Source organism: Fringilla coelebs (assembly GCF_963513975.1).
Source record: "Fringilla coelebs genome assembly, chromosome: 2".
In the NCBI taxonomy this organism is placed as follows: domain Eukaryota; kingdom Metazoa; phylum Chordata; class Aves; order Passeriformes; family Fringillidae; genus Fringilla; species Fringilla coelebs.
In genome coordinates this window covers 33,006,788-33,019,705 of record NC_140029.1, presented here as the reverse complement: position 1 = coordinate 33,019,705, position 12,918 = coordinate 33,006,788, and the positions used below count along the sequence as shown (strand labels likewise).

At 36.8% G+C, this 12,918-nt stretch overlaps 1 protein-coding gene across 1 annotated transcript in view; it reads right to left on the bottom strand.

The window, feature by feature from the left end:
* GABRG3 (gamma-aminobutyric acid type A receptor subunit gamma3) overlaps positions 1–12,918 on the bottom strand; it is a gene marked incomplete at both ends in the record, with an annotated part of 288,540 nt that overhangs the window by 47,273 nt on the left and 228,349 nt on the right. Inside the window, one exon of the mRNA XM_084201189.1 lies at positions 1,102–1,239. Within this exon, the coding sequence (XP_084057315.1) occupies positions 1,102–1,239 (138 nt within the window). The remainder of the gene's footprint in view (positions 1–1,101; positions 1,240–12,918) is intronic.

Sequence of the window (12,918 nt, the reverse complement as noted above, 5' to 3'; positions counted from 1 at the left end):
CCAGCTGGGGTAAAACCACACACAGATACTTCAATGATTTACTATTTTGTACCTGATTCAATTTATGGGAAATTTGCATTCCTGAGTAACTTGCAAATTAAAAGGCTTTGTATCCATAGCAAAAGAGAACTTTCACATGTGTGCTCTTTGCAACATTTTTTTCTGCTAAACCACCAGGTCAACACATTCACTAAGAATTTAGTGACTTTTCATTACAAAAATTCCTATCCAGTTCTAAGAATTCATTGCTGATGTTAGTGAGTGGGCCAGGACTAAACAGCAGTAGTTCCACAGATTTATAATTTCTTTTATCATTACTTTTTTTGAAAATAATAGCTCAGCTTTGACTACTTTTTGGAAAAAAATTAGATTTTTTCCAAAATTCACCACCTGTTAAGCAGAAAGTTGCTTCTCGCAGATTCCCTCAGCAGCTGTGGGAAGACTTATCAAATCATGGCAATCATGGAGCTTACTGCAGTCATGTATAAAGTTTAGACATGGTGTGATCACAATTTATCCAGTTCAAATCATGTATTCCATTTAAAAATCTTTTTTCTCCTTTATATTACTGTGCTATTATAAGAAACAGCAAAATTTCTGAAGAAATAGAATAGGCATCATTAGATTTTAATTGCAATCAATTGGTAAAGTCACTAGCAAAGGCATTTATCAACTAAGAATGTCTTTAAAATATTAAGAAAAATATTAAACCATTTTCTGAATGATTAAGTACAGAAAAGTGTCTAATTTCACTAACCCACCATTGTGCTCAAAATTTTTCTCTTTAATTTATGGTGAAGACAGATTCAACACAGGAGTGGCCTAATGAATGAGGAATGATAATCATACAGTAACTTCAAGTCTACAACAAATAGCCATATCAAGCAAACATTTATTCCTCAGTTTGTGAAGTCACTAGAAGAGTAGAGATTATCAAAAATCAAGATAAATTCAATATTGTTGAGGTCTGACCTTTACAGCTTCTAAAATGAACATTAGAACATATTAAAATCAATTTGCACTTGAATGAAAGCAAAAAAAGGATAATAAATATTTTAAATAATTTGAGTTCCAGAAAAAGCACATTTGTATCATTCTTACCTGCAGAGGTTTTCACAATTTCTGAAGTATTTCTGAGACCCATAAAGTCAAACTGATAGAGTCTCCAAGATTTCTGGTCAGCAGCTTCCACTGAATTTTTCCTCCATCTGTAAATCATTTCCTCTTTAGGATAGCCATCTAGAAATTAATATATATACACATATGCATGTGAATTTTTTGCATTTAATTTAAAAAATGTCCTACAAAATATTACCTGTTCACTGTTTCAGTGTTATTTGGGAACACCTAAACTTCTGATCTGATGCTTTGTCAGTGAGTTAAGTGGCATCATTCAGCCAGAGTTGTACAGCACACAAAAATAGAGACCTAATGTACACAAAAATAGAATCATAATACTGACAAACCTGTGATTTTTAACAATCATTGCATTTTAACAATAGAAAAAATATGACTGGTTCTATCACAAACAGATCTCTTCAGATGTGCAGTTGACTGTAGTAACTGGAGGTCCAGGCACTGTAGTATCCTGCTTTGCATAAGCTCTGAAGAAGCTGAGCAGACCAACAGAATGTAAAAAATGGGGAGCCTCTCAGTGGAAAATATGAACAATTGAAAAGGACACATTGTTTTAAAAGCTGCAGTAGTTCTAGTGGGGGGTGTGCTACTTCTGAAAGAAACAGAGTGCAAAAGGAAGTAATATTTTAATTAGCATGGGAATTTTAAAGTGATTATGCTACCATATTTCTTCCGAATTCTGCAGTAGTTAATGAGGCATCACCTGATCTCTACTGCTAAAATAGCTTCTGAAAGTCTTTATCAGTCTAGAACTCAGTGGTCATATTAATTCTTATGCCAATTTTTAATTTCCTCTTTGTTAGAGAATGGCATATTCCAATTGATGTCCAACAAATCTTCAACCAGTCCGAATCATAAGAATAAACCATCTAGAAAACAAAAGCCCACCCATGCTAGTTAAAATTAGATTGTTCACTAATGCATAATACAACCAATTTTTATTCATCTCATTAATATAATAGCTGTAGATTACAAGGCAAATTAAAAGCCTAACAACAACAATAGATGGTTAATATAATTATCACATCAGTAATTTATTTTTCCCCATTGAAACTGATACATTTTTATATTTGCATTGCAAAACAACCTCTCTGGTCATGGTGCTATTTCCTTGATGTCTTCCTCCTGTGAGTGTCTTTTTTAATCCTGTTTTAGGTTCCACCCTGCCGGGGTACTGCTGTAAGGTGTGCACGGCCTCATTTATGCCTCTCACTAACACAGCAAGAAAAGTACCCACGAGTCCCTTAGTTCTTATCTAAAAAAATTACTAAAAAAATCACTATGTGTTAATTTAAAATGTCACATTTGTATAGTTGCACATCCCATCAATATAAATAAAGAAATAACCTGTGAAGGACCCAACTGAGTAACAAACACAGTTCTCTGTGAGAACTCTTGCTGCCAAGTAGATTCTGCTGCCAATTCCGCTGTGCAAGTCTGTGAGATTGACCTAAAGGTTAATTTTTTTTGGCGGGCAGATTATGTCAGAGGATGCAGCGATACAGTGAAAGAAGTCAAGCTTTGCAGAGCCTCCAAGCCATAGCCCTGAATGATCTGAAATCTTCTCGATTCTGGCTCCTATTTGACTCTGATCACATTTCTTCCTCTTCAAGGTAAAAAACAATAGGATGAGAAAATAGCCTCAGGTTGCACTGGGGTTTGGGGTGGTGGTGTTAAACTGAATATTAGGGAACATATTCTCAGCTAAATTTCACTACAATCATTGGAAGCAAAAATGTTTCAAATATCTTGCAAGTAAAAAAAAAAAATTAATACATCATTTTTAAGTGATCCAAAATCATGTTTTTACATCTTTTCCCCAAATTTCACAGAGAAAGTTGCGCCAGTCAGTCTTGAATTCAATTTCTTCTTGATTTTTTCCTTTCTTTTCACCCCATCACCACCCCACAAAGGGAAAAAAATCCATCACTCCATCAGTATGCCTGAAAGCTTGCTATCATATTAACCAAGGCATAGCTGTTTATCCTGACAAGAACAACATGCAGTCAAGAACAAGTTCATGGACTGTCGTCCTTCAAAATTTTTCCCGTATTTATGACTAAGAAAGGTCAGATTCAGTTTCAAAGAATCTCTTTTCAGTATTATTAATCATCATTAAATCATAAGCAACTGACCTCAGGAGATCATTGTGACATTTCAATAGTTCCTTAATCCACAGTTGCTGAGATCTGCTCTTACAATGATTTGGTTGCTTACATCAAAAGAGAGAAGTACCAGAGATTCAATGGGAGTTGTTTCACCCTCTTAAATAACTGCTATTATGTTCTGCTCTGGTGCCAGGTGATTGACTTCACTTTTCAATTATTTAAAAGAATAATAATTTTATGGAGGAGTGACACATCTCTTTGGACAGTATATCACTCCTAGAATTCATTTAACTCACAGAATAGACTGTTCATGACGGTTCTTCTTTTGATGATATTCAATAGTTCTTGTACACAGCTTAATTGTTTCTAGCCCTTTAAATATTTCATTTCAGCAACTATCAGAACTGGAGGCTTCAGTACTTCTCCAAGAAGATGCAATCTCTATTGTTCAGCTTCCTTTCATTTTGTCAACATGACAAACAAAAGTAAATTATCTTAAATTTTTAGCCTTGCGGCTTCAAGTCATTCACTCTGAACAAACTTCTGTCAAGCGTATTTACCCTTCCAAGTTGCTTTAGGTTATGTAAAAATATTCACACTGCAGCAGGGCAAGCCTCCAGGAGGTCCTGGAGACTTTCCAACAGGTGCCAGTAAGATGGCAAGGGTGATGGCATTGGAGAAAGACAACCAAGTGTGTTCTGTGTTACAGCCATCTGAGCTCTGGCAACCTGCAACTCAGGATCTTCTCAGCCAAAGTCTGTGTCAACAACTTAGTTTTCCCCCCCATCATTTTACTTGATTAAATTCTCCTACTTTCTGTCCTGAAGGTTGTTTTGTAGGCAGTGTTACAACTTTTATATGCCATATCAGCAACTTTTAGAGACCACCCTGATCATCTGGTTTTTTTAAGATGGTACTACATGTTTTTGCAAAATCAATCAGAACCAAATTCGATTCCTGAAGAGCTTAAGAGAAAGTATATGTATAATGCCTTGTGTTTACTTTCACCAAACATACATAATGACTTTGCCATTTTGAAGGTGAAACTATTATAACAGAAAGGTAAACTGTCAGGGAAACCTCTGAGATTCTCTGGATTTTCCTGTATTTGCCCTTTATTATTGAAATACTTGGACTCGTGTTACCAGATCTTCTCACATCACCACCATATAATTTAGAAATGGAAGGTTAAAAATATTTAAACTTCACGTTCATACTGCTTTACTTTTCAGGGAGACTGATTTGTGCAGAAGGCTCCACCAAAGTGCTGAAAGAATGGTCAAGGCCAAGAACATCACCAGGCTGGATAAGAGGCATATGCAGCCATAAGCTGGCCTTGAGAATTCTTATCAAGTGGCCCTGAAGCATGTCAGCTACAGGAATCAACACTGATGGAAAAAACTTTTGCAATATGAACATTGATGCCTGTTTGTTCATACTGCCTCTAACCTTGATTTCCCCAAAACTGTTATTCATCTGGACATCTTAGATCAGTGCCTGATATCTTTGTTTCACTTTCTTTTGTGTGACAATGTGGTTATTTTGGGAAGCGAGTAGAGCTGGAAAGACAGCCGAAAAGACATCATGTCAAAAAGGACACAGACCACTTGAAAAGGTAAAAAATTTTCCACAGAAAAGTTTCCAAGACATGAAAAGATAGAGAGGCATAGAAAAAATAAAGAACATCTTTCATCTCTTCAGACATACTTTACCCACTCTGTGAAATAAATTTTTTTCACTGCTAGTTCCCCACACTGTTCATTCACATGTAACACAGGTAGACCCAGCTTATAGCAGAAGGAATAAAAGAATTAGGCTCCTTCTTAGCCTTGCAAAATTTTGTGTGCTCAGAATATGCTCAATGAAAGCAGCAGCAAAGCTGAAAATGTGGGGGAAGCATGAAAGAAAGGACTGGTTCTGTTAAGTATCTGTCAGGAGCTGATGCTTGTGACAAGAGTATGTTTTTGAAAGATGCAGATGGATTCTGGGAAGGTTTTGCTTTTCCATGGGCATTAGATACCGACTCAAAGTCAGTGGGAAATGTGATCTCAAAGATGAGCTGCTGCCATCAGTGAGTGGCTGGAGTTTACATCATGGGCATGGAGGGACGGTTGCAGATGCCGGTGAAGTGGTCCGGAGAGGGAGGATGCTCTATTGCAATTAGAGGAAAGGAATAAGCAGCCCTTTACACCATACAGCCAGAAACACTTTGCCTCCTTGAATGCTACCTTGTTAACTCTGCTTCAGGCTAATTGGGAGACCTCTGTCAACACAGCCTGGGTCGGAAGAGGATAATGAACTCCACCAATGCACCTTTCTCTGGTACCATGTTGTGAATGACAAATCATGTGCATCCACAAAATCTGCCTGGGCTTTTTTTTTTCTTGTTAGCAGTCTTCAGAATTGCTTTGTTGGCAAGCAAACTGAATTTTAATCCAAACTTCTCCGTGTTTGGAGGAAGAGGTTTCTCAGTGATCTGTTCTTGTGTCTGTTCTCAGAAGGCTTTTAAAGTAGGAGACTCTTGAAAGTTCCCCTATTAAAATTGGTGTTATTACCTTAGATTTCATGATAGTATGAACTTACTAAGCACAACTAGATGGCAGAAAAAGCAAAGTTGTAGTTCAATTAGTTTAAAATTAAAAAAAAAAAAAAGGGGTATATAGACAACTCATTATGTTTCACCAGGAGGAACACTTCAGGGTAGAGTGAAACAAAAGTAGGGAAAGTGAATGGAGACTTTAATAGTTTATTTAAGATCTATGGAAAACAATACTCATAGTTTAGTGCAAATTGACTGCTCTCTGTCCCCTTATGAGGGGAAAGGGGGGAAGGGAAGGGAAGGGAAGGGAAGGGAAGGGAAGGGAAGGGAAGGGAAGGGAAGGGAAGGGAAGGGAAGGGAAGGGAAGGGAAGGGAAGGGAAGGGAAGGGAAGGGAAGGGAAGGGAAGGGAAGGGAAGGGAAGGGAAGGGAAGGGAAGGGAAGGGAAGGGAAGGGAAGGGAAGGGAAGGGAAGGGAAGGGAAGGGAAGGGAAGGGAAGGGAAGGGAAGGGAAGGGAAGGGAAGGGAAGGGAAGGGGAAGGGGAAGGGGAAGGGGAAGGGGAAGGGGAAGGGGAAGGGGAAGGGGAAGGGGAAGGGGAAGGGGAAGGGGAAGGGGAAGGGGAAGGGGAAGGGGAAGGGGAAGGGGAAGGGGAAGGAGAAGGAGAAGGAGAAGGAAAAGGAAAAGGAAAAGGAAAAGGAAAAGGAAAAGGGAAAAGGAAAAGGAAAAGGAAAAGGAAAAGGAAAAGGAAAAGGAAAAGGAAAAGGAAAAGGAAAAGGAAAAGGAAAAGGAAAAGGAAAAGGAAAAGGAAAAGGAAAAGGAAAGGAAAGGAAAGGAAAGGAAAGGAAAGGAAAGGAAAGGAAAGGAAAGGAAAGGAAAGGAAAGGAAAGGAAAGGAAAGGAAAGGAAAGGAAAGGAAAGGAAAGGAAAGGAAAGGAAAGGAAAGGAAAGGAAAGGAAAGGAAAGGAAAGGAAAGGAAAGGAAAGGAAAGGAAAGGAAAGGAAAGGAAAGGAAAGGAAAGGAAAGGAAAGGAAAGGAAAGGAAAGGAAAGGAAAGGAAAGGAAAGGAAAGGAAAGGGGAAAAAAAAGTTAAAAAAGGGGAAAAAAAGGAAAAAAAAGGAAAAAAAAGGAAAGAATGAGGTACTCGAAAAGCAGCTATGGTAATAATAATATTAAAGATAAATGGGTATGTCGTAAAGACAGGTTTTAATCCTGAAGTGATTTATTTCAGCAGTAGTAGATAATTGCACTTAGGTGATAACTACAGCAATTAGAAATGTTATTCTTTGCCCTGTTTGCTTGCATCAGTAATTGACACCTTATTAACAGTACATTAGCTCATGAAAAAAATCAACCAACATCATCATGACTGCAGATTAATGGATCTAATGCTGCCCTGAAGTTAAAGGATACATGTCCCATTGAAGATAGGTTTTCTACCTAAAAATTTGCTTTAATATAACTGTGATACAATTCTGATGAAGAAAAGAGGATCCAGTCACTATCATTAACAGTAATGCTTAATTATCCCTTACCTGGGACTAATTCTCTATTTGATGGAAGTGTAGGACGCTGATGTGATTTACTGATAAGTTATATGGTAGCTTAGCTTTTGGGATAAACTTGTGGCATCAATTCTTCTTTTGGGCCTTCAAAATAGAAAGAAGGAAAAGAGAGATGTTGCTGTCACAGAAATAGTTTCCAAAACAAGGATTTTCTGTGAACCAGCTTTTGTAGGAAGTAATAATTTTTTTGCTACTCACAGACAAATTAAAAATTTGGCTCAGAGAAAACAGAGAAGAGAAGAGAATAGAATAGAAAGGTGAAAATGAGAAGGGAAGGAAGGCTCAGAAAAATGAACACAATTTTACTGAAAAGAGAGACGTTTTCTCCTGATGTCATTTTGAGATGAGGCTTTTCCATGTACTCACTATCTTCCAAAATCTAACAGATGCATCTCAAATGGGGGAGCTAAGATTCTGTCACACACAGCCCAGCAGCAAAAACTTTCTGTTCCAAGTATCAGATCCTAAAGAACAGGTAGACTAGTTTGAAATTGCCTTAAGAAACTAAAGCAATCCTGTTGCATCATCATACCTCTATCCTTTTGCTTGCCAAACAATTTCTATTTTGACTTATTTACCAGTAGCACCATGAGTGATTTGGTTTTGGAAAATGGCTGGTTTTATCATATATTGTCCCTATAATTCCACCTTTTTATTGTTTTGAAAATGGCTTCATCTTTTCTGAAAAAAAATCCACCAAAACTGAAAAAACAGTCTCGTCTTATAGCCTGTATTGATGTTTTCCTGTGCATTTTTAGCTATATATTTATTTTTACTACTTGTAACAGTTTCATTTGGAAGGCAATTTTCAGAAGCCTCATGTGCAACAATTGCTTGCATTGTTCTGGTCAGCAGTTTCTTTCACAAATTAATTCACTGGTAACTAAAACACCAGCTAAATGTTAATATTCTTCTGATTTAGCCATATTTCATACCCATGCCTGACATCACTTACAGTAAATGGGCTGATCTCATGTCTAGCTTGTTGGATATAAATTGTATCTATCCTAAGACTAGAACTCTGGCACAGATCAGAGTACTAAGGGCAGCGAAAGTTTGCTTAGTCATGTGCAGTCTTCATCCTCTTGGCGGAATAGATACTTCACCTCAGCTTCCTGTTCTTTTATGAATGTAACAAAGTGAAGATTTTGCCCTCAGTTTTCTGCAATACCAACCCCTTGCAGGGAAGAATGGAAGTCCATAAAGCAGTTTTCCTATCTCAAGTTGTCTTTGGATCTGAATGATTCTGGAATATGTACTTGTTCTATTCTCTATGTGTTTAAAAATCTTCTTATAAACAAATAGCAAGAGACAGAATTTCAGTTTCTAATGCCCTATACCTATTTTTCATAGCTAACATAGCTATTTGATAATGAACTGGAGTTGCTTCACAAATGTGTGTCTTTAGAGATGAAGAACAGACTTTATTCATAACGTGGTTCAGAAAACTTTTGATAATGTATTCCAAGTCTCACGTTTTTATTGGCTGCAAAACTGCAGATGTTGATTCTAAGTAAAAGGATGTTTTCAGAAATGTATGGTAAAGAGGTGGCCTTTGAGAATCTGCTGGAATCCTGTGCTGCTGCTTTATCCTGCCCTAGATCTTATACACCGTGGCCAGCTCTGCATAGAGATGGGAGGTTTCACCTGAGCACTTCGTGTGCTCCATAGGACTCAGGGTGAGATTCAAAGAGATGGTAGTCTCATCTCATCTCATCTCATCTCATCTCATCTCATCTCATCTCATCTCATCTCATCTCATCTCATCTCATCTCAATCTCATTGCATCCTCCCTTCTCTTACACATGCCCCACAACAACGTCTGAATGATGCTGAGAATTCAAGAACTGTGTACTACTGCTGAGAGATCAGACTCATCATTGTACTGCTAGATATGTACATTGAGTTCTCTAATGGAAAACAAACAGCTCAGAATGAATATTTTAGCAGCTAAAATATTGTGCTTGGCTGACTGCATGAGCTCAAGTAAGAAGAGAAAAAAAAATTATTTTTAGTTTATAACTAACCACTGAAGAACCTCCAGCTGTGTGCAAGAGTTTCTCATGACCATTTCAAAACAAATTTTGTGCTGGATGTGAAAATTCTGAGGTGCTTCCCGGAATTTTTGCTAAGATGTACAAAGTCTGAGTGATTGCATACTGAAGTAGCATCTCAGGCAGATATAGGTGATGTCAATCACTCACAATTTTCTGTACAGTAGCTGGCTCCTAATTCAGCCTTATGTAAAAGAGGAAGACAGCATTATTTCAATAAAGCAGATGAAAAATATTTTTATAAACCAGAGAAAGTCAAAGCTCCTACAAGAGAATTTAAAACCAAACCTATCAGGGCTTGCTTGGCACGTTTTAGAAATCAGAGCTATAAAACAGTCGAAGTAGAACACGAACCTCAGTTTATTATAGGAATATTTGTCAAATTTTCAATTCTTTGATCTGCTCACATTCTCTATAGCCAGAACACAATCTTCCTTTTCCATTTATTTCAAGTGCACTTTTATTGAAGATGCTTAGTGACAATGACCTTCTAAAGCAAGTACTCAAATTTCTTGTGACTGGGATGGACTGCAGTGCCACCAAAAGATTTTGGTCAGCTGATTTCAAACACCACAGCAGGAGCTGAATACCATTCTCTAATGGCCTTTAAAGTATTTATTTTTTTTCTTACTGATTATGTAGGCCACCTCAAAATTAAGCACAAAATAGCTGTGCAAGTTAGAGTAAGTAAATTCCATCGAAGGTCTTTATCACAAATAGATGTGTTTTGGATTAAAAATAGCCCATAAATGTTCAGTATCAGCTTCGACTATACTGGATATTACAAGATAAAATAATCCCATCTTTACCCATTTAATTACAGTAATTAACTGAATCCTCCATGTAGGACTGCTAAGATTTCCTTTAAGACTATCCTGATGAGAAAGAAAACAATGTTTACTTCAGGCATTGCTTTGTTAAGCAAAGTACTGAGAAAATGTGGTTTTGGCTCATCTGAAAATATATAATGAACAAGCAGAGATTCAGGTGAAGACTCAGAGCTCAAGTAAAGTAAAAAGCACAGCCTTATATAGCTCGGGAAATGTAAGGAAGTACTCCTGTGAAGTTTCTTAGTCCAGGCAGGTGGGGACAAATAGAGAGAACATAATTTAATTACAGGCTTATTCCTCTCATTGAGAAGTAATCTATCTAATCTTTTTATTTGAACACTTGATATCAATGGGGTTTTGACACTGAGAACTCATTTTGTGTTTCTCACATGGGCCTGAGAGTATTGAAGGATTATTCTAAACATGCTTAATCCTTAATATTACTCAATAATCAGAATGTGCATATTAAGTATGAGTGCAGTTAAAAGAGGTACACCTATTAGCAGCATTTCTAAAGATGGATAGGAAGAATTTGTAAATAATAATTAATAAAAATAATAATTTATAGATAGAAAAATTTGTATTCACAACTTGAAGGTAGCTCTTAAAATGAAACAACTTAGCATCCTTGGGAGTATTGGCACCCACCTTTTTTTTAGTGTCTAACTTCTTGGGTTAGAAACTGCCTACAATCCATCCACACTGGCCCCGATTCAGAAATTTTCTATCCAATTTCAATTACAGAAATCATTGTAGCTAGATATTTGGCTCACATAGTCCATATATTTTGTGACTAGCCTGAACTGTACATTTTCAGACCCATGAAAATGAAAATTTAGCTATCGATAATGTTTTTTCTAAATTGCCATGAAACCCATTACAGGCTTTGCAGAAGCTGCAATCAGCAAAGCCCATGGATTTTTAAAGGCCATCGAAAATATACTTTTATTCTCAGTCATCACAACATTAATGGAAGCAGGTTATGAATTAGACTTCCATACAAGTTTATTATGACTTTTATATAGATCTTCTCAGAACAAATCAGGAATGAATAGCAAAAGGTAAAACAACAAAACACTCCAAATTGAAAACACAGTTTTCTCAAGTACTGCCATTTCAGAGAATAAAATAATTTGCAACCTAAACTCAAAACTAAACAGAAAATTTCATTAAAACTGAGATATAAGGAGGGTGAGCTTTTAAATGATACATGGAATAGGATTGTTGCTGTTGAAAAAAAAAAGCCTGTACAAACTTAATTTTTATGAAGGACTAATGTCTCTGCTTTGCATCACAGTGTATCTTAACATGTGAACTGACAATAAAAAATCAAAATCAGTTATTTATGGCTAATTTCTTCTAAAAAGGGCGGTTTTCAGTTTATTTACAAAGAAATTAGTGTTGTCTGGTTATGATTGTCATTACTATAATTCTGTATGTAGATTAATTGTCATTTACACACCTTTATAGTCATTTGCACACACACCAAAAAATAAGATTTATAGCTCTGTAAAGCATCAAAGAAATTTCTATTTTTTTGGTACTATTTTGCTAATTTTCCAGTTTTTGCTATGTAGGACTTGTCTGTACCTTATTGGCAAAGCATGCAAGACTTGGCAACCAAAGACAAATGTTAAAATACTTTTTCTGTCTCATGCTTATAAAAAAATGAACTTTTTCAGTTCCTGAAAAAGTCATGGCTAAGATACAATGTTCCTGATCATAATAACAGCTCATCAAAAATTATCTGATGGAATGAAATTTCAGATGAACAGAAGATATTGTTGATTTTGGCATATTTATAGTCACACTCAAATTCGTGAAAGCACTGTGCTTTTTTTTCATTTCAACATCAGCAACAATGTTATGATGAATTGGTAAATACATTCATACTGCATTCACTGAATTTGTCTTTCCAGTTCTCTGGAAACACTTATCAACATCTTTGCTTGTCATTTACTTTCCAAGCATCTGGACTGCTGTTTCTCTGGTTATTGCCTACCCCCCACCTCAATATTTGTACCTCATTTGCTCCTGGAAACTGCTGATGGAAATTAACTGATAGTGCTGTGTACAACACCAGTCCAATGATCCTTCATGTCCTTTTCTCACCTTTTGAGATGCATGTATTGGGCACACTGATCTTTCTCTGATGTGTCTGTGTATCTCAGAGCCTTTATCTCTTACCCAGCTATGTTATTTCCAGCACATGAAACTAATTTTGGTTACTTTTACTTTAGCTTAGCTAAAACTTCTGAGCAGCCATGCTCTATTACAGTCCTCTCCGGATTCCCAGAGTGACTGTAAATCTCAGTATCTTACAGTACAAAACAGGGTAAATACTGAGTCTCCTGAGAGTTTATTTCGCAATTTCTGGTCCCAGACTCTACTCATGATCTAAATCTCCTCAGATGATCCATTAATTCTCTAAAATTGAAGAGTTCTGGTGGAGGTAGAATCAAAGAAGCCAGGTCACTCATCCTTTTTCCTGATAGAAAAAAGATATCAGCTGTGCTTCCCTCATGCATCTCAATTTTCATTGGGATGCCCTATTTCTTAGCCCTTAGGTTCATGGATAGCTTTGCCTGTAGTTAACCAGTAAGTATCAAGTTCTTCAATACCTTTTTTCAGAAACAGATAAAATCTGAAATAAGTCTACCCACCTGCCATACGTAGTTCTGTGCTGCTTCAT